The following is a 25,582-nucleotide window of genomic DNA, read 5'->3' as shown; positions in this document are numbered from 1 at the left end:
GATCATTGAAACTGGCATGAATAAACTAGAAATAAATCGGTAACTTTTTCTTTCTTTCTTTCTTTCTTTCTTTTTTCTTTTTTTTTTTTTTTTTTTTGTTTTTGTTTTTGTGTAAAAAATAAAGTCTGATAAATATGATATGATTGTTGAAAAAGCTTGGAACAAGTTATTAAATATTGAATATTGAAAAATATGGACACAAATTAAAATAATCTCGATATTAATTATGTGGAATAATTCTTTTGCTAATGAAAAAAAACTCAAATTTGTTTCAATTTTTTTTCCTTTATCGTACCATTATAAGTCCAACACTTCCAGGCACAATAATCAAGAAAATAAAGAAAATTGAGAAAAATAAAAGATCAAATTGAGTTGAACAAAAATCGTTGAGCAAAAAATTAGTCACATAGGGGTAAATGTGATGATAAATCCCAATTTTGATTGAGTGGCTGAATAATGTTTAAAATGTTTTTTTTTAAAAAAAATACAAAAATTCAAAAATATGATCTTATGCCAAAATGTTACGTGCTGTGATATAAAAATTAAAGTTCAAAGATTTCGAAAACAACAATTAAACAAAATAATAGATTCGATGATCCGATTTGAATACACGAAATTATAATCAAAAAGGATATAAAATAATTAAAAATAAAAGTTATGCGGCATAGCAAGCTTTCATCATTCCCCCCACAACATCACTTTGGGTATGAGATGCTTTGCCACATACACCAACATATACGCTGAATACTGTCTGTCATCTGTCCCCGTTTCTCCGCGTGGATCCGGCCCTCCAAAATTGGCACTGACCGCGTGCTCTTCAGTGACCTGCACGCAGCTTGTGTCGTCCAGCACAAACCACCGGTCAGCACAGTCCGGGCGGATAAAGGAGTAATAGTGGCCGCTGTCCAACGACCCCTTGTGGACTGCAACACCAAGAAGCGAATACTTGCTGTTTGCAGCACTTGAAGAAGAAGAACTTGATGGAGAAGAAGAAGATGAGGAGGAAGAGGAAGAGTTTTTCATTTCGCTGGAAGAGGAGGAACTGGAAGAAGAAGGTGAAAATGATGATGATGATGATGATGGACAAGTAGATGATGTGTGTGGTCGTTCGAATGAAAGTGAGTGTGTGGAGTTATCTGACTCTTGGTGTGATGAAGACTGAGACGGAGAAGGAACATCATCAGGAGAAAATGCAATAAACATCGAATTTTTGCGCTTTCCTTCTTCATTTTCCTCTTTCCTCTTTCCTTCAAACAGTCCATCATATTGCTCTGACTTTATCTCTGCCTCCTCCAGCACGCTCTTTGCTGCTCCCACTCCTTCGCTTTCCCTCTCCATCTTCTCATCCCATGCAGAATCCATCGCCAAAAAGAACTTCTCCACCATCTCGTCGCACAACGGCGGGCGAAACCGCTGTGTCTTCCAGTCGACGCTCTGCCTCACACGCCCGAAGGATCTCATCAGCCGCTCCTCCTTTTCAAAGTGCAGGATTTTGCGCCGTTCGTCGGCCATTGCCTTCTGCTGCGGGGTGAGAGTGGTTAAGTACGGAGTCATGTCGAGCTCCAAGGGATACGAGAAGAATGAAGTGTTCTTCTCGAACACGTAGGTGGTTGGGTTGAAGCGCCAGCGCTGGATCTGGAAAAAGAGAACTGGAGGGAAAGACAGGAAGCATGTTTGCTGTGTGATGGTTATAATTTGTGTTTGACAAAATTTTCAAAAGTGTTGATGGTTGTGAAAATGGTTAAGTATTTATTCACGCAATGCAATGATAAGCAAAAGGCGGATCCATGTTAATAAACCGATTTGCAAATGAAATTATGAATGATTTTGCAAATTCAAAAAAAAAAAAGAGGGGGAAAGAAAGGGTAATAAATAAAGAAACTTCAAAAATAACACACTTTCCAAGAAATGATATATGGACTGCCATCAGAATGATTCAGCCCATCGTCTTCAATTGGAGTTGGAGCACAATATCGTTGCAAGGATGTGTGAATGTCTGACACATCATCACCAATTGGAAGACTTACATGTCAAATTGCAATTGTGGTTTCATCAAAAAAATGAAATTGTTCAATTAAAACAACGAGCATTCAATCAAAAAATAATAAAAAATTTTAATAATTGAGTTGTTAACTTTATTTAAAAAATGATCAAACTTAATCACATAATATGGCATATATTGGACAGACTGCGTGTAACGTGTCAACGACTCGTCAACTACAGTCTCGCTTCCAGCTAATTTCAGTATTGAAACTGCCTTTCCCCCAAGCAAACGTTCACAGCAGCCCCGAAATGGTGTTGCCTAAAAAAAATTGAAAATAAGAAAATATGCTCACTCGATGAAAATTTTTTTGTCAGAAAAACCTTGAACAATTCTTTCATTCTTGCTAGAAGCATTGATAAAAATAATTGAGTGTCGTTTTGCTCATATAAAGGAAAAGATTCCCAGTGAGGATAATAAACAAATCCATCGGTATTTACACTAAATAAATTGATTATTTTGATGATAAAATTATTAACAAATAATTATGAAATTACCCTCTACGCAAACCTTTGTTTTCCCTCTTGCATCTCTTCAAAAAGATGTTGTAATAATAATAAAGTGTCATCAAGCAAGGTTGGATCTTGTTCAGCTGGTCTTTTGAGTAAATGATCCGAAAAATTACGAGCAGCTACAATGCTTCTACTATAATTCAGAATTGCCTGTTGCAATCGAATTCGCAAAAAAAGATATTTTAATCATTGTTTTTTAATGAAAATGAATACCCAACGCATAAGCGGGATATGAAAAAGCATTTGAAGAGAAGCATTCACAAAGCAAGATCCTCCATTATTTGTAAGTCCAGAAGGTGGCCAACGCCTTTGTATATGAACTGTGGGGACAATAATATTTGTTGGAGGTGTTTCATCTGCTTTGAGATGAGCATCTTTAATTAAAATTGATATAAATTGGTCGTTAAAAGTTAAAAAATAAATTTAAATCAAGCATTTAAGCAATAAACCATTGGTGCTCATCTTGAAAAGGAAACGATGTTTCTATTGATCAATACCCAGAATAAAATAATCACAAAATGATTAAAAGAAATATGAAATATTAATTTAAGCTAACTATCGGTAAAATCAAAGATGAATTGGTGTTATTTTTTTTTTAAAAAAAAAGCAACACAATTATTACAACGAAAACGGAAAAGTTTTGAATCATAAGCAAAAACGAAAATTTTCATTTCAGATAAATACTATTTCATGATGGATTTGAGGCTTGAAATTGCTGGTCTTCGGTCATAGAATGAGGAGAAGGAGGAGATAAATGCAAAGCATTTAAAGAGGCTGATGATTCGAGGGCATTGGAAGGAGATGGAAGCAATGAAAGAGAATATGAGGTGTTTTGCTTTGCCAGATTAGGAAGTAGTGGCAAAAGAGGAGGAAATGTTGGAGTAGCAAATGAAGAAGAATCACTTTGAGAAGAAAAATTTGAAAGAGAAGAAGAAGAAGAAGAAGAAGAATTAAATGTAGAAGAAATAAAAGAAGATGATGGAGACGAAGAAGAAGAAGAAGAAGATGATGATGATGATGATGAATTAATAGGAAAAGAATTCAAAGGAGAAGAAATTAAAGAAGAAGAAGAAGAAGAAGAAGAAGAAACAATAGAATTCAATGGCAGTTCAGGTGTTGAGTGAGGAGGGGTGACAGAGAGAGGAGGGAGGGGGACAGAAGGAGTGAAAGGAGGAGGAGAAGGAGTAGCTTCTGTGTTGAGGTTGGTTGGGGTGGAGAGAAGACGAGAGGAGAGAGAGAAAGAAGAGGGGGTGGAGAAGGAGAAGGAGAAGGAGGAGGGAAAGGGGGGAGAGGAAGAGGAAGAAGAAGAAGAAGAGGAAGAAGAAGAGGATGAGGATGAGGAAGAGGATGAGGAAGAAGAAGAGAAAGGAAAGTGAAAAGAAGAGGAAGGTAATGAGGAGGAAGAAGAAGAAGGCAATTGCAGAACAGAAGAATGAGGAGCAGAAGAGAGAGGAGGAGGTGGTGGTGGTGGTTGTCGATGTTGTTGTTGTTGTTGTTGTGGAGAAGAAGAAGAAGAAGAAGAAGAAGAAGAAGACTGAAATGAAGGACGAAATGAAGAATTCAAAGAAGAATTTAATGAATGCTGAAGTTGAGGAGGAGGAGGAGGAGGAAGCGGCGGGAAAGAATGGAAGGAGACAGCAGAAGTCGAAAGAAGAGAGAAAGGATTGTCTGTTTGAGAGAGAGAATTAGAGAGAGAATGAGAATTAGAATTAGAATTTGGAAGAGGATGAGAAAGAGGATGAGAATTAGAGAGAGGATGGGAAAAATCAGTCGAATGAGCAGAGGTTGTGTCTGGAAAGGCATAAGAAGAAGAGGAAGAGAGGAAAGCAGAAGGGAAGTGGGATGAAGAAGAAAGGGGAGAGAAGGAAGAATCAGGTTGGTTGGAGTCTGAATGATTGTCTGATATATTAGAGATGGAAGAGGGAAAGGGGATATGAGAAGAAGAAGACGATGATGATGACGAGGAGGAGGAGGAGGAGGAGGAAAAGGAGGAGGAAGGAGAAGAAGAAGGAAGAGGAGGAGGAAAAGAGGAAGAATTCGAATACAAAGAAGAAGAAGAAGAAGAAGAAGTTGATAAGGAGGAAGAAGATGATGATGATGAATAAGAAGAAGCAGGAAATGAGACAGCAGAAGCTGTCTGAAATTGAGGAATGCAGAAAGAGTAAGCGCTTTGCGGAAGAGAAGGCAGCATGTCCTGAAAGAAGAAAGTCAGCACCCCACACGCAGACGAGGCTATATCAACATCACTCACACTACACAGAATGAGAAGCACATTCACAAGCCGCTCGCGCGTCTGCTGCGGAGGGCGCGCTTTGCACATCAGCTTGGCCAGCTTCAGAATCATCTTCAGCGTTTTTGTGGTTGGACATGTTGTTTCTAATATCTTGATCAGCTTCTCCGCAAATGATGGTTGAAGCAAAGCACCTCTCATCGGCAATGCACTGGAAGCTAAAATTGTTATCAGTGATGCTAAAGGAACGCTGTCATTCTCCTCAGATGACTGAATTTTTTTTCAAATTGTGTTCATCAAAAAAAAAAAATAAATAAATAAATAAAAGTCAAAACACCTCTATAAATGCACAAATAAAATTGACCAATGTTGTTGCTTCCATTTCGCTGCTTATTCTTGAATAAAAATTTGTAACAAGAATTAAAAAATCGAATGATTGAGCCTAAATTGTGAAATTTTTGAAAAAAATATGTGAGAGTGAAATTTATAAAATTTATCTTCCAATAAATAGTCAACCTTTAATGAATGATTTCTGCTGTTTACAATATCAAAGCTCAACTGTTTTAAAAAGTTGTTTTTAAGAAACATTGGAATTGTATCTTTATCTAAAAAAAACGTTAAATCTGCAAATTTTTTGATATAAAAAGCATACCAAATGCTGCTAGCAAGAGCAGTTTATTTAAAATATCAATCTTTCCATTTTCGTCAGAATCTAAATATTCATTAATCAGATTTGGTATATCGTTTCCCTTTAATCCATGAGGAATAAAAATTAAATTTGATTGTTATATAATTAGCAAAAGCACTAACGTCTAATTGCTCAGCAAAAATCAAAATATTTTCTCTGGTTGCATTTGAGTTTTCAGTGATTTGTGTATCTTCAGTTATCATTTATGGTTCAGACGATGAAGGACTTCAGAATATTTCTTAATTCTTTGGTATATTTTTCTTATTGTGAAAATTTGAAATAATTGAATGTGTCTTCTGGTCAATGAAATAAAAAAAAATTAAATTTTCATTTCAATTTTGTTTTCTCGAAAAAAAATGTTAATCTTCAGAATAAACGAAAGGCTCGAAAATGCATTCCCTAATTTCTTGAAAAGAAAGATTTTCGTCTTCAAAACCTTTTTCCTCAAGTTTTTCACCTATCTCTCTTTTCACTAACTTCAGTTCTGTTTTATCGTTTTTCTTCTCCGTCTCAGATTCAATAATGAACAACAAATAATCGAAAAGGTTCAAATACATTTTTAAAAACTCATTTTCTAGTGTTTGTTGGTAAGTCACTTCCAAAAAGCAATCAATTATTCCAATTCTCACATAATCTTCAACATTCACACATTTCATTTCGAGAGCTTTGAACAAAATTCGTAAAGGATCTAACCGCATTGTTTTTGGATTTTCTTTCACAATCAAACATATCTTTGCAATGCATTCAATCAATCTTAAACGTTCTTCGTTTCTCCATTTGCATTTGTCGAATAAGATTTTTTCAAGCGCCTTGCACCACTTCATCAGTATGCATGATTCTTTCATTCTTTTCATCTCTTCGCTTTTATTTCTCCAATCTTTGCAACTCAGCAGCTCTTCTATATCTCTTTCTGCCTCTCTCGCAAAATGCAATTCATTCATAATAATATCTTCAACATTTTCATCATTGCACAATCTGAAAATCAAAAACTGCCAAGCAGATTGACTGGCAAGTTGTGTCAGGTTGTGATTCTCCTGATGATGTTTAATGATTTCTGTGATCTCTTTCAGATATAATTCTTTTTCAATTTTCTGTATTGCAGTACATAAAAATATTGAATGCTTTTTACGAGGATATGCAATATTCACACTTGAAATTCATTAATACAACTCAAAGCTAGTAAGGCCATCTCCACTTCTTTTTGCATTTCTTTCATTTTCATTTTTTTCAGTGCCTCCTTTAAAAGATTGCGAATGCAAATTGAAAGAAAATTGTGCTCTATACTGCGACTATCTTTGCATAAAAGCGAATAGCACTCACATAGTCCAAGCAGTTGTGTTTCATTCTTCTCTTCTTGTTTCAATTCAACATCAGTTATCATATCTTCAATGATAATTCGTAAATATGAAACGCTGAAGCAATCATTGTTTATGTATCTCAACGCACTGTAATATCCAACTTGATTCAATAGCCATATGGTTGTATTCATAGATATTTTCTTTTCTTCGATCAATTCTCCAATTTTATCGAACAATTCTTCATTGATCTCTGCTTTCAACATATTTTCATTAATTTCATCGAATTCACCAAAAGTTACTTTCATCTTCCCATTTTGCTCCAAATAAGTGTATTTATTTAACTCATAAACAATATCTGGAAAAAAAATCATTTGAATTAAATTTTAAAGCTTAAAAAACGTTGTCTTGCTTAAAAACTTTTAAGCTCTGGAGAAAAAGAGTCTCCAAAAAAATCGATTCTGCTTTCTTGATTACACTTTTGCATAACAACGCGTATGAACAAAAATAATGATGCTTTATAAAGATTTTGGTTTATAACTGAAAACTCACAAAAGAATAATTTTCGTGTTCATTAACCATATTTCTTCTTTTTGTAATTAAAAAAAAATGTAATGATTTTTGATAACATGAAATTTTGCGATTAACTACTGATAAACATATTTCAAGATTTTCAAATAAGAGAAATGAGAAAATAGTTGTTAGAAAAAATTATACGAGTTATTTCTTGCTGATATAATTTTGATATTGAATGGGAATTTAGTCCGAAGATTCAAAACGAATTTTGTGCATCCATTGTGAGATTCAAAATCATGTTAGTTTCATTAATTTTCAATCTCTTTATTATGTAGAATTTTGAGTGAAACATACGTCACTGCATTTTCATTTGATATGAGCAGCCTCTTTTTCTTTCAAAAAAAAATTTTGAAGTGCTTTTACGAAGTGTCATAAAGAAAATTATAAAATTACTTTCAAGCAGGAATTTGGCAAATAATTTTCATAAAACAATTCGCTTTTAAACATTGTAAACAAAACTGAATTCCAATAAAAATAGTCAGCCATTTGCTTTAGTGATTGGGGAATCAAGAAAACAATTCGTGCTAATGTGTCAATTCAAGGAAAATCAAGAAGCCTGTGCAGGAGGTGGAGGTGGTGCAAGCACTTGATACATGGGGTGTGTTGCTCTTTTTTCTTCCTGATTTTTTTTGTAATTATTATATAAATGTAAAAAATATATCATAAAAATAAAAAATTAATTTATAAAGAAGAAGAAGAAGAACCATTTGAAACAGATTGTCTTCATAAATATATTTAACATCCATAGTTGAAGGCGCAACAGCCAACTGAGATCCACCAAGATCAGATGGAAGAGTCCTTCCGATCCTTGATTCAGGCTCAGAATTTTGTCTTCCAACAATCGATTCCGTAGACTCGGATTCTTCTCCTTTAAATTTTGCAAGCAAAAAATTGACTTCCTTTTCTTTTTCTTCAATCATCAAATCAATTGTATAGTCATCTATTTTTTCATCTTCTTTGATTAATGCACTTTGCCTCCTTTCTTTCGTCTGATGGAAAATTTGGGCTAAAAGTTTTTTGAAATACAAACATCCAATAATGATTTCATACATTTGTGTGCCTGAAGATCCTCTGGAGGAATACCTTCCATTCCATATATTTCAATATCCACAGAATCCGTTCCTGGATTTGAATTAGGAACACTATTCAGCAATTAAAAATAAATAAAAATTTAAATGCTTTCAATGTAAAATTATTTTTATGAAAATACCGAGGTATATGTTCTTTATGAACTTGCCTTGCATGAATAATCATCGCTGGAGCCGAATTGAAACGTCTGCGGCAAATCTTACACAAAAAATGTTTGGCCTTTTGATGCGATACCAATATACGTAAATCTTGGAACATTCTATCGCAATACCAGCACCATGGCTTTGTTAACTCCTTCAACTTCTTTCTTCTTGGCATTCAAATATATATTGGGTTATTATCTTTTTCCCATTATATTTTACAAAAAATCTTTTTTAAAATTCAGTTTTTCACTTATTATTAATAAAAAAATATCTTCAAAGTTCCATTAAATTATGTGGAAAAACTTGTTTGCATTGGATTAATCTTCGAAAAGTTGAATAATTTTTATTTTTTGAAAATTTAAAAAACTAAAAATATGCATTATTCCTAGCTTTTTGACTATTTATTAAGTTGAATTTTTTGATTGGAAAATAAAAAATGTATTTTGTTTGTGATATTTTGGGAAAATGTTGATTATTACTATTGATTGATTCCCAAGATAATGTGAGCTGAAAGTTTTTTATATATATATTTTTTTTTATTTTTGAATTTGTTTGCAATAAGTAATTGTTGAAACAAATCTTTTTCAATTCTTTCCATTTACAGTTTTCATGTTGAGCTGTCTTTCTCCTCTCTCCTTTTTTTTGCTACTTTTTTATAAATTTTAGTAATTAACCATTCAAATTTTTCATATTTGACAAAATGAAAAGTAATTGATATTGTTGAGTGAATAAATGTGCAGTTGGGTTTGTTTCTTTTTTATTAAAAGAATTCATTAAAAAATGAAGAAAGTTTCTTTTTTTCGTGTTAAATATTTCAGTGATTATTATTGTATTAAAATGTTTTATATTTTGTAAATAATCGCAGAAGTTTCAGAAGTTTTGGAAATTAATTCTTGTTGAAACATTCAATCCATCGATTTCATTAATGAAATCAAAATGAGAAATGAACTTGCAATAACAAATTAAAATAATTATGCATCCAATAATTATTTATATTTTTTTAAGTTTTTTTTTTTTTTTTTTTTTTTTTTTTTTTTTTTTTTTTTTTTTTTTTTTTTTTTTTCTTATTTGAAAAATGAAATATTTGGAAAAAAATAAGATAACAAATAAAAGTTCCATTTGCAATTTATCCAAAATTTTTTCGAATTTAATTCACAAAATAAAAATTAAATCAAAAATTAATTAAAAGCATGTTGATTTGGTGAATTTTCATAATGATAATAAAAAAATAATCAGCTCATCAAAAAAAAAAAAAAAGATAAGAAAAGAAAAGAAAAATAACATTTTTGATTTTTAATTTTTGAATTCGAAAATACAAGTCATTATTTTTTCCATCAATGAACAAGTTTGTGTCTCATTTTTTCTTATTAAAAAAAAATCTGCATAATAATTGTTTTCCCCACAAAAATTGAAATTTCACAGAAACTGTAACATTGAAGTATGTTCGAATCATTTGATTGATAAATGTTTTATATTTCAAAACTGTTGTTTTTCATTTTTCATAACTCTTCGAACATAACTCTTAGATAAAAATATTATTGAATCATGAAAACTCAAAAATTCTTATTTCAATATAAAGTTTTTTAAAACAAATGTCGAAAATTTGAGATAGAAAAAAAAATAATTATAAAAAAATAATTTTTGTTAAAAAATGTTATTATTTGTGTTTTTATTTTATAAAATTCACTTTTTTGGTGTGGATGATTGAATTGCTTTTATCTTCAATTTTGAAAATTTTTGATCAGATGCTCTTTGCTTTGTTTTGTCATCAAATCTTTAAGAAAGAGTGAAAAAAAATTCGAAACTGTTTAATTAAGTTTTCCTTTTCTTGGATGATTATATTCTTTTTTAATAACATATTTTTATTACCGTATTTTTGAAGTGCAAAAGTTTGATATCAATTTTAATCATTTTTGTTTTTTATATTATTCTTTTTTTTGTTTTTCTCACCAAACAATTTAAAAAATCGAAATACAATCAATCAAAATCGATAATGTTTTTTTAATGAAAAAAACAAATGTATCAAAAAGTGAATATGTGTGTCTAATTTTTTTTTGAAAAGTTTCTTTTGTTTTATTTTCTGGTGAAAATAAAAATCGAATGCTTTCATCAATTATTCATTAAAACTGACAAAAATACATCTGAATAAAAGCAATCACTTTTCAATGATTTCACTATCATGCAAGTGAAATTTGGTGAGTTTGTATGAAAATATGACAATAATATTCCTTTTTCGTTTTCACCTAAAAAAAACATAATGAACTTTAAAAAAAAATTTTTTTTCAAGATAAAAAAATTATTTATATATTTTTCTTTGTCACTTTTCAAAATGTTTGTACTGTTGTTTTCTTCCAATTTTGGTATTTTCAAACCAAAACTGACATCAAAACTCGCTCAGAACAAAAAAAATATTTTTCATTGAATGAGTGATGAGGTTATATTGATAAAAAAAAAAAAAAAAAAAAAAAAAAAAAAAAAACTTTCATTGATTTTTGTTAGTGATTTGAAAATTTAAAAAATATTTTTATCAATATTCCTTGTTGCTTTTTCGACTTTGAATAAAAATTTTCGATTCATAGTAATTTTATAATTCAGATCGAATGTTTAAGAAAAATGAATTGAAAAAATTTTTCTGAAGAATTGTTGCAAAATTTTGCTGTTAATTAATACTGTAACGAAATTTCATCTTTTTAAGCAAGCATGGCCGAGCTGGTCCAAGGCGGTAGACTCAAGATCTACTACTCGTATGGGTGCGTGGGTTCGAATCCCACTGCTTGCATTTTTTGATTTTGTTATTTTTCAAAAGTAATTTTTTTTTTAATTTACTATTGTTATAATTTTAAAGAAAATAAAAATTCAAAACATATTACACATAGCGTCGCGCGGAAAGAAGCGCAGCAAACAAAAAATCAAATGAAGGAGAAGAGGAATGAAGAAGTTCAAAAAATTGCTCCTTTGTTTGAGGAGGTTCAAGAGTTGCATTTTGTGTAACAATTGTAGAATACCTTTCTAATTGCTTTTCTATCGACTTCACTGTTCGATTGGCTTTACCGCAAGATATTTCCGAACTTCTTTTTCTGATTATCCCCATCTTACGCACTTCCTCCTCTGCACGCCTGGCGACAGCAGAGAAAGAAGAACGCTCCATCAACAGAACACTTCCCTTCACCTCTCTTTTTTCCTGAGTCAGAACATTCGAAGCACATCTTCTGATTTCTGTGTCCTCCATCGCCTGCGCCCTCACCACAGCCGAAATAAACCGTGCAGCGTGTGAATGAGAAGGAAAGAGAAAATGTGCTGTTGATTGAGGGCGGAGCAAACAAGGGCGGAGAATGAAAGGAAGAGTAAACATCCGCTGTGTGTCTGATTGAGAAGGAAACAGACTCATTTCAGGAGAGATGGAGAGGGAGTTCATGCTGCAGAGAGAGAGGGAAGAGAGGGAAGAGAGGGAAGCGAAAGAAGAGAAAGAAGAATGAATGGAGTGGAAGAGAGGAGAAGTGGCTGGGGTGGAGATGGAGGTGGTGTGGTGGATGTCGGATGGAGTTGGCTGTACAGAGGAAGAAGAAGGAGTAGCAGTAGAAGAAGAAGATGAAGGAGAAGAAGAAGAGGAAGAAGAAGGAATGGAAGAAGAAGAAGAGGAAGAAGAAGAGGAATGAATCAAATTTGCTTCTTCATTTGTCGAATGAGGAAGAGGCAAACAAGATTTCTGGTGATTTGAAATGTGGCATTTGTTGTGTGTGTCTGTGAAAGAGCTGTTCATATGAAATGAATGTGAAATGGATTGCTTGAAGGAAGAGGAGAAGAAAGAATCAGAAGTGAAGGAATGAGAGCGAGGAAGAAAAGAAGAAGAATTGGAAGAAGAAGAAGAAGAAGAAGAAGAAGAAGAAGAAGAACAAACATATGACTTTGAATGTATATTGCTTTTGATAAGAGGAAGAGGAAGAGGGGGAGAAAGAGAACAAGAAAGAGAAGGAATACGAGGAAGAGCATAAACACAAGCAGAAATAAGAGCCGACGGGTTTTGAGAATGTGAGCCATTATAATCCCATCGAGAGGAAAGAGAAAGAGAATTCGAATTCGAATTCGAATGATAATCATAATTTGAATAAGAGTTCGAATTCGAATGAGAAGATGATTGAGAATGAGAAGATGATTGAGCTTGCAATTGAATCTGAAGTGAATGAAAAGCGTCTTTGCATTCAGAACAGCCACACGAAAGAGAATGGAGAAAGAGCAGTTCGTGTGGAGTGAGGGCATATTGAGCATTCAATGAATTCTGCTTGCTTTGTTTATTCTGCTTCTCTTGTTTCTCTTGTTTCTCTTGTTTATTCAATGAATTAATAGAACTTTGTTTGTTTTGAATATTCATAGAATTCAAAGAATTCAAAGAATTGAATGAATTCATTGATTTCTGAGTGTTTTGTGCCACGCTGTGTGTTTGTCTGTGTGTTGGGTGCATCAAAGGCGGGAAGAGATGAGGCAGATGAAGAGGATGAATAACATGTGAAGAAGAAGAAAAGGAAGAGAAGGAAGAAGAAGAAGAAGCAGAAGAAGAATCAGAAGAAATAATTCCATTCAACAACAACGAATTCGGACATGGTATGCTATTCATATGCATCTTTGTTGCATTTGTAGATGTTTGCTTAACGGAAGCGCTGTTGAGGTGGCGGAGAATGCAGATGGAGTCAGAAGAGAATGACAAGACAAGCAAATCTGGTGTGTTTGGCGTGCAGGAGAGAAGAGAAAGGTTCGAAAGAGGAAGAACCGAACGGCATTTCAAATAGATTTTGCAGTTGGAAATGATTTCTTCTTTTTCTTCTTCTTCTTGTTTTTCTTCTTTTTCTTCCTTTTCAACTTTTTTGTCCTCTTCTTTTTCTTTCTTGAAGTTTATGTTTTCAGGTGTTAACGATAATGAAGGAGACAAAGAAGAAGAAGAACCTGCAAACACATTGCATTCACCATTACCTCCACCCAATATCACATTTGTTCTTAATGAATTCGTTTCTCTTCCTTCTTCCTCCTTCTTCTCCTTCTTCTCCTTCTCTTCTTCCTCCTCCTGAACAAACGGAACCCATGAAATAAGAAACTTCGCAGTTACTTGCAAAAACATTGGTGTTTTCTTCTGATTGACAAACGAAATCACTCGAAAGAAAGAAGAGTCAAAAGGAACAACATCTCCAACTTTTGGGGGCAATGTGCTATTCATCTGCTTTTCAATGGCATTTTGAGAAGAGCTTAATTTTTGAATGGAATTTTCATCATCATCTTTCTTCTGTGAATGCTGCGAATGTTTGATTAAATTGATTGGGTTGATCAATTTCATTGGATTGTCTTGTTTGTTCTGCTTCTTTTCCATTTGCTGTTCAGAACCAAACTCATTCACAGACGTTTCATTATTTTCAATAACTTTATTATTTTTATTGTTTTCTCCTTTTTCTTCTTTTTCTTCTTTTTCTTCTTTTTCTTCTTTTTCTTCTTTTTCTTCTTTTTCTTCTTTTTCTCCTTTTTCTCCTTTTTCTCCTTTCTCTCCTTTCTCTCCTTTCTCTCCTTTTTCTTTCTTTTCTCTCTTTTCGTTCACTTCTTTTTCACCCTTCTTCTTCTTCTCCTTCTTCTCCTTCTTCTCTCTCTCTTCATTCTTTCCATTTCCTCTTCCTCTTCCTCCTTCCTCATCGAATTCCTTCTCTTTCAGCCCCAACCCCATCTCTGCACATTGATTCTTATAATCCCTCAGAGAATGCACTGCCTGCTTCAAAAGAGCCAAAAAACCAAAAATTGACTGAAACACCTCAATTTCATTGAGAGGGAGGCGAAAACGCAGAGGAGGAAGAGAAGACTGCTGCTTTGGCGGGGCTTGGAGCTTGGCTTGGTGGAGGAGAAAGGAAGAAGAAGAAGAAAGAGAAGAAGAAAGAGAAGAAGAAGAATTTTGATAATTTGATTGAAATAGATGAGAAGATGGTGAGAAGAGAGAGAAATAATGATGTTCTCTTAACAGCATTGAAGAAGAAAGAGGAGGAGAAAGAGAAAGAGAAGAAGAAAGAGAAAGAGAAAACGAATAAGATCTAAACCTTTTATTGATTGGTTTATTCGCAGCCAATTCCAACTGCTTCTTCATCTTTTCTGCTTCTTCATCGAATGGAAGTTGAAATCTGTTTGTTTGATCAGAAAATTGGAGGGAAGAAGAGTTGGACAAGAGAGGAGAAAGGGTGGTGGCAGCAGAGAGAATGAGAGAGGCACTGCTATTCAATGATGAAGAAGAAGAAGAAGAGGAAGAGGAAGAAGAAGGTATTATTGAGGAAGAGGAGGAAGAAGAGGAGGATGATAAAGATAAAGAAGAAGAGGAAAGAGAAGAAGAAGAAATGGAAGAGGGAGGAGAAGAGGAAGAGGAAGAAGAAGAATCCATTGAAGAAGAAGAAGAAGAAGAAGAAATAGTTGATAGCGTGTTCATTGAATGGGGCGAATCGCTTCCGTATTTTGGCGAAGGAATAAGAACAAACGAAGAGTCAGAGAGAATGGAGCTGATGGACTCAGCAATGGAAAGAGAAGGAGAATGGAAAGGATGAGAAGGAAGAGAAGAAAGGGAAATGTTTTGATTGTCTTGCTGTGGAAGGGGGGAGGGGGAGGGGGAGAGGAAGAGGAAGAGGTAAAGATTGAGATTGAGATTGAGATTGAATAGGAGTATGTGTTTGAGAGAGAGGAAGAGGAAGAGAATGAGAAGAAGAAGAAGAAGAAGAAGAAGAAAGAGGAAGAGGAAGAGGAAGAGAAGAAGGTTGGCCTTGAAGAGGACCAATTTGAGAAGAAAAAGGTTGAACAGGAGAAGAATCGCCTAATTCTGAAGGGATGACAGGAAGAGGTTGAGAAAGAGAAGAGTTCAAAGGAATGGGAAGAGGAAGAGAAGAAGAAGAAGAAGGAGAAGAGGAAGAGGAAGAGGAGGAAGAGGAAGAAGGAGAAGAAGAAGTAATAGAAGAAAGAGAAGAAATGGAAGAGAGAGAAGAGAAAGAGAGAGAGGAAACAGGCTCAGCAGAAGGAATAAGAGAAGTTTGAGGCTGGCGGAAAGGAGATGGATGAAGAGAAGGAGCAGAAGATTTGTTAGAGGGAGAGGAGAAGGAAGAGGAAGGAGGAGAAGAGGAAGGAGAAGGAGAAGGAGAAGAAGAGGAGGAGGATGAAGAAGAAGAGGAGGAGGAAGAAGGTGAAGAAGAAGAAGAAGAGATTTGAGCAGTGGAAGAGAAAGAAAGAGGAGAAGATGTGATGTTCTTGTTTCTTTCGTTTTGTTCATTTGGATGAGAAGAAGAACTCGTTCTGAAAGAAAGAGGAGAGGGAGGAAGAGAAGAAGATAAAGAAGAAGAAGAAGAAGGAAGAGAGGAAGAGGAAGAAGAAGAGGGAGAAAGAGAAGAAGAAGAAGTGACATGAATAGGAACAAGATCAAAGCAAGTGTCGACAGATTCGCAAGGAGCAATCAAAGAAGAGCGAAGGAGAAGAGTCTCAATGTCAGTTGTGCTCCAATCTGAAGAAGAGGAAGAAGAGGAAGAAGAGGAAGAGGAGGAGGAAGAAGAAGAGGAAGAGGAAGAAGAAGAAGAGGAAGAGGAAGAAGAAGAAAGAGGAGGGGGAAGAAGGAAATCAGAAGGAATGTATTCACTTAAGAGAGGGAAGAAAGGAGAAAGAAAAGTTTGAAATGACCGAAAAGTGCGTTGGATGGAAGAATCAGGGCAATTCAAAGAAGGAGAAGGAGAAGGAGAGGAAGAAGAAGAAGAAGAAGGAGATGAATGAGAAAGGGAAGAAAGAGGAGAAAGAGAAGAAGAACCTGAATCTGAAGAAGAAAGAAGAAGAGTGTTAGGATGAAGGGGAGAAGATTCAGTGAGCGAAGATAGAGGAGGAAAAGAAATAGAATCAGAATCAGAAGAAGAAAGAGAGGAGGAAGAGGATAAAGAAGAAGAAGAGGAAGAAGAAGAGGAAGACGCTGAAGAAGAAGAAGAGAAAGAAGAGAAAGAGCAGACAGAAAAGGAAGAAATGAGTTGGATTGCAACCGACAGAAGAGAATTATATGCATGGCGTATAATGTCGCTATGCCACCACGAAAGATGAGAAAGCGGAGAAATTGAAGACTTCGGAGAAATCGGAGAAATAGAAGAAATAGAAGAAGCCGGAGAAATAGGATTGGGTTTTGATGAATCAGTATTTGATTTTTCTGTTGTTTGAGTATCAGAGCATTTAACAACAGCATCTTTTCTTTCTTCTTCTTCTCCTTTCTTCTCTTTCTCTTTATCCTCTTTCTCCTCCTCCTTTTCTTCCTTCTTCTCTTCCTTCTTCTTCTTCTTTTCTTTGCTAATTCGTGTCGCCACACCAGTCAACTCCAGAATCTGGCTCAGTGTTGAGAAAGCGAGCGAAAGAGAAGACAATCTTCGAGAAACAAAAGGGAAGTGAATATTTTTGTTGGATGAATGTTTGTAAGAGGAAGAAAGAGAAGAAGCAGAATTTGACAGGAAATCGACAATGGATGAGACAAGGCGAGGGTCGTATTCGTATTCGTATTCGTATTCGTATTCGTATTCGTATTCATATTTATTTTCATCATTACATTTATTATTGCTTTTGCACTCATATTTGTGATTGTGCTGGCATTCATATTCATTTCCAGATTGATTTTCATATTTATTGTTATTTGCTTTTTCCTTTTCTTTTCTTCTTCCTTTCCCTTTCTCTTCTTCATTTCTTCCTATTTCTTCTATATTTTCCATATTTTCCTCTTTCTTCCTTTCACACTGAGGAAACCGATAATAATGACCTTTCAAACAAAACTCTTTCCAATCTTCTTCTTCATCTTCAATCGCTTCCACATCTGCCATGATTTCACTCATCTTCTCCTTTTCTGACGAATTCTTAGAAATTGCATTGTTTTCTCGATTTTCTCTTCTTTCTCTTCTTTCTCTTCTTTCTCTTTCTCTTTCTCTTTCTCTTTCTCTTTCTCTTTCTCTCTCTCTTTCTTTATCTCCTTTTATTTCTCCTTTTATTTCTTCTTCTTCTTCTTCTTCTTCTTGTTCCTCTTCTTCCTCTTCTTTTGTTAGTTGTCCTTCTGAGGTAAGTTCAAATATGTCACCATTGGATGCATCAACAAACAAGGAAGAAGAAGGAGGAGGAGGTAATGAAGAAGAAGAAGAAGAAGATAAAGAAGAATAAAAAGAAGAGAAAGAAGGGTCAAAAGCTAAAGAAAATCTTTCGTTTCTTGTTTCATTACGTTTTTTCACTTGAACGTTATTATTATTATTATATTGATGATGTTGATGACGAGAAGAAGAAAGAGAAGAAGAAAGAGAAGAAGAAAGAGAAGAAGAAAGAGAAGAAGAAGAAGAAGAAGAAGAAGAAGAAGAGGAAGAGGAAGAGGAAGAAGAAGAAGAAGAAGAAGAAGAAGAAGAAGAAGAAGAAGAAGAGGAGGAGGAGGAGGAGGAAAGAGAAAGAGAAGAAGAAGATAACATTTCAGATGAAATTGCATCAATTGCATTGCTTCTGGCTGATCCTTGTGCTTCATCGAAAACAGAATGAATGTGTCTTTGAGAAAGAGGAGAGGAGAGGAAGAGAGGAGAAGAGGAAGGAGAAGAGGAGGATGAGGAAGGAGAAGAAGAGGAAGAGGAAAATGATGATGATGATGAAGAAGGTGAAGAAGAAGAAGGAGGAGAATTAGAAGGCAATGAATTTCTGGCTTCTTTCTCAGACATCAATTGAGGTGATAGTTTTTCTGAAGATATCGAAGAATTCAATGGAAATGGCATGTTTGATTGAGAAGGCTCTGAAGTGTTGAGAGGAAGAGAAGGAGAAGGAGAAGGAGAAGAAGAGGAAGAAGAAGAAGGAGAAGATAATGAAGAAAACGAGGATGAGGAGGAAGAATTAGAAGAAGAAGATAATGAAGATGACAGAAGTTCTCTATCAATGAGAGGAAAAGAAGCAATTCTTTGAGGTGACAGATGTTGGAGAGGAGAAGAAGAAGCAGCAGAATTAGAGAAGGAAAGAGGATGAGCAGAAGGAGAAACAAAAGAAGAAGGCAAAGAAGTTGGAGAAGAAGGAGAAGGAGAAGGAGAAGAAGAAGAAGGAGAGTTCGGAGAAATAGGAGAAATCGGAGAAACTGGAGAAGGTAACGAAGAAGGTGAAATGGAAGATGTTGGGGAAGAGGAAGGAAAAGAAGAAGGAGAGGAAGAGGAAGAAGAGGAGGAAGAAGCATAAGAAGGAAGATTAATAGAAGGAGAAAGAGGTGTAGGCAGTTGCATCGGAAGAGGCTCTGGAGGCGGAGAAATAGCACTTTCATAATTCTCCGAGAGAGGAGAAGGAGAAGAGGAAGAATTGCGCTTTTGAATGGAACGAGGGTCATTTGGAGAGAGAGAAAGAGGACAATCTATTGAACGATGAGAAGAAGAGAAGGAAGAAGAAGAAGATGATGATGAAGAATAAGTAGGAGGAGGAGAAGAATGAGAAGAAGAGGAAGAAGAAGATATTTGAGTTGGAGCAGAGTGAAGATGTGAATGATGAATTGGAGGGAAAATGAGATACAAATCGGAGTTTTGTTTGTTCTCGAACGGAGAAATAGGAGCAAACGGAGAAATTTGTAACTCCGGAGAAATAGAAGCAGGCTCGAACGGAGAAATAAACTTATTGCTTTCTGTTTGTTGTTGAAGATGCTGTTGATGTTGTTGAGAAGAAAGAACATTGTTCAGATTGGATGGAGAAGAAAATGGAATAAAATTCGAAATTTTTTGATTTTTTTCAAGTTTTTTCTCAAGTTTTTGATTCAATTCTTGTTTTATCTCTAAATTAGACTCAATTTCTGGTTTAATTTTTCCCTCTTCCTTTTTTCTGCAGAATTTCACTGAAGCCAGCCGTTTATGAGGAAGCAATCCGATTTCAGATAAGAAGAGGAAAGGAACAGAGGAGTTTTGGAGGAGAGCAGAGAGAAAGAGGAAAGAAGCGATGGGGAGGGTGTCATCAACAGAAGAAGAGCACAAGGAATGAGAAGAAGAATAACCTGAGTTAAGTTCGCAGTTGCATTCGCATTCATTGAATTTCTGGGGAAAAGAAGGTTTGGAGGAAGTAGAGGAGGAGGAGGAGGAGGAAGAAGAAGAAGAGAAAGAGGAGGAGGAGGAAGAAGAAGAGGAAGAAGAAGGTAAAGCTAAAGATGAATCTTGTTTTTGCAGTTGTTTCGTTCGCTTGTCTTCTTTCTTCTTTGCCTTTTCTATTTCTTTCTTTCTCTTCGCTTCCAATTTAGATTCTTTTCCTTTCCTTTCGTTTTTCTCGAAGGAAGAAGAAGAAGAAGAAGAAGAAGAAGAAGAAGAAGAAGAAGAAGAAGAAAGAGAAGAAGAAGCAAAATTCGAATTATCATTATCATTATTACCATTCATCTCAACATTATGTGTGAATCCAATCGGAACTGAATTTGGCTCTTGACTTATGAATTTTTGAAACAGCCGTGTCAAAACATCGCTTGATGAATGGAGAGAAAGAAGAGCCATTTCCCACTCATCTTTCTGAAACAAGGAGCTTAATGCGAAATTCAGAGAAGGTTTAATGCTTTGAGGAGGTTTATTGATTGTTTCTTCTTCTTCTTCTTCCTTCTCTTCCTCCTTTCCCTCTCCCTCTTCTCCCTCTTCTCCCTCTTCTTCCTTCTTCTTCTTCACCATTTCTTTTCTTCTTCTTCTTCTTCCACATTCAATAATTCTTCTTATTCCTTCCACATCTGCCAATTCTCTTATCCCTTCAACAAGTGCTTCACCCCACACATCATTTGATACCTCTTTCTCTTCCAATGAAGAAGAAGAAGAAGAGGAGGAGGAGAAAGGAAGAGAAGAAGGGATAGACGAAAGATTGCTGTGACATGAAGCAAAAGAAGAGGAGGAGAAAGAGGAAGAGGAGAAAGGAAGAGAAGAAGAAGAAAAAGAAGATGTTGATGCTAAAGTATTATTATTATTATTATTTTCTTCATTCACATTTCCAACAGAATTTTCATCTGATTTTTTATTTGTGTTTATTTTTATGTTATTTCCTTGTTTTTTATTGAAATTCTCTTCTTTCTCTTTCTCTTTCTCTTTCTCTTTCTCTTTCTCTTTCTCTTTCTCTTTCTCCTTCTTCTCTTTCTCCTTCTCTTTCTTCTTCTGTCTGTTGATGATGAAAGACAACAATGAAACAAGCATTGGAGGAGAAAGAGAAGGAACAAAAGGAGGAAGAAGAGAACGCTGCAATGAAGAGAACGTGAGAGGGAGAGAAGAAAGAGAAGGAGAAGAAGAGGAAGAAGAGGAAGAAGAAGTAAAGGAAGAAGAAGAAGAAGAAGTAAAGGAAGAAGAAGAAGAAGAAGAAGAAGAAGAAGAAGAAGTGGATGATGATGATGATGAGGAAGAGGAAGAGGAGGAAGAGGAAGGAAATAAAGGAGAAGATAAAGGAGAAGACGATGAAGAAGACAAAGATAAAGATAAAGAAGAAGGAGAAGAAGAAGATAACGGAGAAGGAGAAGGAGGAGGAGGAGAAGAAGAAGAAAGAGAAGAAGAAGAAAGAGAAGAAGAAGAAAGAGAAGAATTAACAGTTCTTTCTGTGTTTTGAGGGACATCAGCAGAATGAGGTATCAGCAATACGGATTCTTCATTCAATGGAAGATTTTCGGTTTTACTTGAAATTTCTCTGTGTGTTGGTGAATTGAGGAAGTTATTGGAAGAATATGAAGAAGAAGAAGAAGGAGAAGGAGAAGAAGAAGAAGGAGCAAATGAAGAAGAAGAGGAAGAAGAAGAAGAAGAAGCCAAACCAAACTGATAGTTCTTGTTTCTCTCTAAATTCATACTCATTCTGTTTCTTATCACATTTGCAATTTTCTCTTTTTCTCCATCTTCTTCTTCTTCTTCTCCTTCTCCTTCTCCTCTTTTCGTTCTTCTTCCTTCCACATTTATGCTCTTTCTCCATTCACTTTTAAATCTGTTATATTCATCATCCATATCATATGATCTATATTTTGCTTTTGCTTTTTCTTTTTCTTTCTTCTCTTTTTCTCTTTCCTTTCCTTTCCCTTTCCCCTTCTCCTTCTTCATCCTTCCTTCTTCTTCTTCCTCTTCCTCTTCCTCTTCCTCCCTCCACACATACTCCGCTCCTTCTCTCCTGATTTTCCTCTGCCTGCTGATGAACGAAAGGAAAGAGCCAGAAAGAGACAGCCACAGATGAGGAGAAGAGCGAATGGTGGAGCAGACAGAAGAGACAGAAGGAAGAGGAAGAGGAAGAGAAGAAGAAGAAGAAGAATTAATTGAAGAAGAATAAGAAGCCAATGAAATTAGAGAAGAAGAAGAAGAAGAAGAAGAAAGCAAAGAAAATGACTCGAAAAATGCTCTTCTGAAGAAAGAAGCAGAAGGAATGCCAACAAGCACACGAAGAGGAGTTTTGCGAAGAAGAGGAAGAAGAAGAAGAGAAGAGGAGGAGGAGGAAGAAGAAAATGAATGGAAAGATGAAGGAGATGAGGAGTTAGAAGAAAACGAAGGCAAAATTGGAAAAGAAGAAGAAGAAGAACGTGATGATGAAAATGATGGCTCACTATTTGCTTTCCTTTCAGTTTTTTTTGTGCTGCCTTCATGATCTTCTATGTTTCTATTGTTTTCTTCTTCTTTGTTATCCTTTTCTTCTTCTTCTTCTTCTTCTTCTTCTTCTTTCCCTTCTTTATTTTCCTCTTCTTTTCTTTCCTCTTCCTCTCCTTCTCCTTCTCCTTCTCCTCTATCTCCAGACCACATCTTCCATCCTTCTATAGCTTCTTCAACCATCTTCTTCCACTTCTCCCTGTAAACACACTGAACAACACTCCATTCATTCACATTTGACTCATCAATCACTGAATATCTTTTGAGCAATGGTGGAATATCCGAAGAAGAAGAGAAGAAGAAGAAAGGAGAAGGAGAAGAAGAAGTGGCAGACAAGGAAGAAGGAGAAGAAGAAAGAGAGAAAGAAGAAGAAGAAGAGAATGGTGAAGAAATATCAGGAAGAAGAGGAGGTGGAAGAAGATGTTGTTCTTCTAAGCAAGAGAGGAAGAGGGAGAATGGAAGAGGAAATGAAGAAGATGACAATGAAGAAGAAGAAGAAGAAGAAGAAGAAGAAGATGATGATGTTATTTCACCAAAATTTGTTTTTTCTTCTTCGGAAGCACAAAAACCATTCAAATAAGTTTTCTTCTTCATAATCATCTTCTTCTTCTCAAACTCTTCCATTTCCTTCTTTTCCTTCATAATGCCTCTGAAAAACCTTGTTTCAATGGGATTTGTATGAATATCAATTTTCGCTTTCTTTTTGCTGTTGAATTCTTCTCTGATGGCAAACCAGCTGAAAAATTCGTTTGACTTGGCAGAAATTGGAAGGAGGATGTCAACAGCATCTTCTCTGAGACATAACAATTGAGGAAGAGAAGAAGAAAGAGAAGAAGAAGAAGAAGAAGAAAGAGGAGAAGAAGAAAATGAAGATGAAGGGGAAGAAGAAGAAGATGATGATGATGAAGATGAAGAAGATGAAGAAGATGAAGAAGAAGAAGAAGAAGATGATGATGATGACAAAAATAAAGAAGACAAAGAAGAAAGAGAAATCGAACCCAAATTCAGTGGGTTAGTAGGAAATGATAGCAAAGTGCATAACGAATGGATAATCACAGGGGGAAGAGGAGAAGTCAAAATCATCGAGAACAAAAAGAGAGAGACAGATGGAGGGATAAATGGCGTGTGGTTGATTGCCCCTGAGTTTTGCTTCATTTTCGCATTCGTTTCGGTTTTGCTGCTGAAAAAGGAATTTTTTGACTTAGCAGAATTTTTCAGAGAAGAAGAAAAATCAGAAGAGGAGCTGTTGGCTTCAAAGAGACAAAAACTTTCAGAAGTTTTCAATTCCCTTTTGCCACTTGCATTGACGTGCTTTCTTTTATCATCTGTGCTGGAGTCTTCGGTTTCTTCTTCTTCTTCTTCCTCCTCCTCCTCGTCTTCATCATCATCATCATCTTCTTCTTCCTCTTCCTCTTCTTCTTCGCCTTCCTCATCTTCCTCGCCTTCTTCTTCTTCCTCCTCATCCTCTTCTTCTTCATCATTTCCTTCTCTTCCATTTCCTTCTCCTTCTTCATTGTCAACACCCTCCTCCTCCTCCTCCTCCTCTTCCTTCTTCTTCTTCTTCTTTTCATTTTTTTGTTTTCTTTCTGATTCTTTCTTATTGTAACTCCGAATCAAACTGAACAAATCATCAAAATCTAAATCATCATTCGCTTCCCCCTTTTCCTTTTTCCCTTTCCCTTTTCCTTTTCCCTTCTCTTTTTTATTATGTTTTTTACGTTTTTGTTCATTTTGCTTTTGCATATGCTCATTTTTATCTTCCTCTTCTTCTTCTTTCCCTCTCTCCCACTGCAACATTCTATTCATTTCTCCTCTTCCTTCTCTCCCCTTCCTATCAATCCACCCACTCCTCACATCATAATCAGACATCCTCCTCTCAACAGATGGCAATGAAGATGTTGTCAATGAATATGAAACAGGCCTTGTTGCTGCCCCTGCTGCTGCCACACGAGGCGGAGATGACTGAACAAGAGCAGAATAAACAGAGTAAGCAGAAGAAGAGTGAGAAGAGTGAGAAGAAGAAGAAGGAAAATGAGAAGAGGAAGAAAAATGAGGAGAAGAAGAAAAAGGCGAAAAGGAAGAAGAAGAAGAAGAAGAAGAATAAGTCCCCGATCGGTTGAGAAGAGAAGGAGCAGGGTATCCAAAGGGAGAGGAGTTAAATGGATGATACGGTTCCATCTTCGCCTCAGAACGTGATTGCGATAATTTCTTGCTATTTCTCATTTTCTGTCCAATGTTGAATTTTTTCCCTTCCCTTCCTCTTCCTCTTCCTCCTCCTCCTTCTTCTTCTTCCTCCTTCACTTTCAGGTTGAACATCCAGAAGTGTCGAATGAGAGGGATAAGGAACAAAGATAGGAACTGACGAGAAAGGGTATATGAAAATTCCAAATGATTGAGACGGTATAAGTCACAGATGAAGAGAAGTGCTTCGGAGAAGTCTGAAAGAAGATCGTCTAATGAACGCATGTGGGAGGCAATGGCAGAAGAAGAAGAGGAAGAAGAGGAAGAAGAAGACGAGGAAGAAGAAGCAGTTGAAGAAGAATTCGAACGTGAAGTGCTATTTGACATGTTGAGTGTGTTCGTTTCCTTTTGAAATGAAAGAGGTGAAGTGGCATACGCCTGCTGAGTGAGTGACAGAATAACAGCTGTTCTGTGCTGCGTTTGAGGCGACTGGACAAGCGACGAAACAGACAGGCACTCAGACACTTTCAGCGAATATGGCTTGAATGAATGGAGAGATGAAGCTGAGCTGCCGTTGTGAGGGGAGTTTATTGAGACGGCCTCGGCGATGTCAAAACTGAGACACATCAGATAGAGGCAAACAGTTGACAGAAACTGACTTTGAGTGCTCATTGCGTAGTCGATTATTTCATCTTTAGATAGTTTTAAGATGGTGAGTAATGTCGTTCTTACAGCAGTTTTGATGAGATTGTCAGGATATGAGAAAAATCGTAAAGTCAGCATAAAGACAGGGAATTGTTGGACAGTAGCTTGCTGCAAATAGAATCAAATAATTTAGCATTAAGAAATGAACAATTTTTTTAAAAAAAATGAGCATACATCTACAAAGAACAGAGGTATATTTTTTAAAGTCATTTTAAATGCAAGCGCTCTTAAAACTGATACATAATATGAAACCATTTCATGATTTCCGAAGTCAAATGGAATCCGTATAATATCATTTATTCTATTTCCAGACAGAATATACAGGAGAGATGTCTCATGTTTAAAGTTTTGTACAATAAGGCTCAAAGATTGCAAAATTTCCATTTTGAAAGATGGATTACATTTTGATGAAAGAACATTTTTAAAACTTTTGAAAATTGCTGTTTCCATAAGCCTGTACAAAAAAGCAAGGAAAGATATAATTTCAAAATAAAAAAATAACTAGGCTTTCAAAATTTAAGAAACAAAATGTCCAACAA

At 35.4% G+C, this 25,582-nt stretch overlaps 5 protein-coding genes across 5 annotated transcripts; all 5 read right to left on the bottom strand.

Moving 5' to 3' along the window:
- Positions 1 to 493: 493 nt before the first annotated feature.
- MONOS_11366 (putative Ubiquitin carboxyl-terminal hydrolase) lies at positions 494 to 3,045 on the bottom strand. Its single transcript, XM_067863891.1, has 7 exons — positions 3,003 to 3,045; positions 2,767 to 2,927; positions 2,552 to 2,703; positions 2,365 to 2,482; positions 2,157 to 2,302; positions 1,899 to 2,022; positions 494 to 1,677 (listed from the first exon to the last, which is right to left on the bottom strand). The coding sequence occupies exons 1-7, from the start codon at positions 3,013 to 3,015 to the stop codon at positions 679 to 681; spliced, it is 1,713 nt and encodes a 570-aa protein (XP_067719217.1). The 5' UTR covers positions 3,016 to 3,045; the 3' UTR covers positions 494 to 678.
- Positions 3,046 to 3,075: 30 nt separating this feature from the next.
- Positions 3,076 to 5,371, bottom strand: MONOS_11367 (uncharacterized protein; the record flags this gene model as incomplete). Its single annotated transcript, XM_067863892.1, has 3 exons — positions 3,076 to 5,053; positions 5,121 to 5,225; positions 5,300 to 5,371. 3 exons carry the CDS (start codon positions 5,369 to 5,371, stop codon positions 3,242 to 3,244), a joined length of 1,989 nt encoding a protein of 662 aa, XP_067719216.1. The 3' UTR covers positions 3,076 to 3,241.
- Positions 5,372 to 7,384: 2,013 nt separating this feature from the next.
- MONOS_11368 (BUB3-interacting and GLEBS motif-containing protein (BugZ)) lies at positions 7,385 to 8,762 on the bottom strand. The gene is made up of 4 exons (XM_067863893.1): positions 8,553 to 8,762; positions 8,393 to 8,484; positions 8,047 to 8,348; positions 7,385 to 7,961 (listed from the first exon to the last, which is right to left on the bottom strand). The coding sequence occupies exons 1-4, from the start codon at positions 8,747 to 8,749 to the stop codon at positions 7,890 to 7,892; spliced, it is 663 nt and encodes a 220-aa protein (XP_067719215.1). The 5' UTR covers positions 8,750 to 8,762; the 3' UTR covers positions 7,385 to 7,889.
- Positions 8,763 to 11,383: 2,621 nt separating this feature from the next.
- On the bottom strand, positions 11,384 to 15,019 carry MONOS_9333p2 (uncharacterized protein; the record flags this gene model as incomplete). The annotated part of the gene is made up of 1 exon (XM_067879824.1): positions 11,384 to 15,019. One exon carries the CDS (start codon positions 15,017 to 15,019, stop codon positions 11,441 to 11,443), a length of 3,579 nt encoding a protein of 1,192 aa, XP_067719214.1. The 3' UTR covers positions 11,384 to 11,440.
- A 79-nt stretch (positions 15,020 to 15,098) lies between these two features.
- On the bottom strand, positions 15,099 to 25,253 carry MONOS_9333p1 (uncharacterized protein; the record flags this gene model as incomplete). Its single annotated transcript, XM_067879823.1, has 2 exons — positions 15,099 to 25,151; positions 25,218 to 25,253. 2 exons carry the CDS (start codon positions 25,251 to 25,253, stop codon positions 15,099 to 15,101), a joined length of 10,089 nt encoding a protein of 3,362 aa, XP_067719213.1.
- Between the last annotated feature and the right edge of the window lie 329 nt (positions 25,254 to 25,582).

Source organism: Monocercomonoides exilis (genome assembly GCF_001643675.1).
Source record: "Monocercomonoides exilis strain PA203 chromosome Unknown scaffold65-413564, whole genome shotgun sequence".
Taxonomy (NCBI): Eukaryota; Preaxostyla; order Oxymonadida; family Polymastigidae; genus Monocercomonoides; species Monocercomonoides exilis.
Note: the sequence above shows the minus strand (reverse complement) of the source record. Positions and strands in the feature narration are given on the sequence as shown.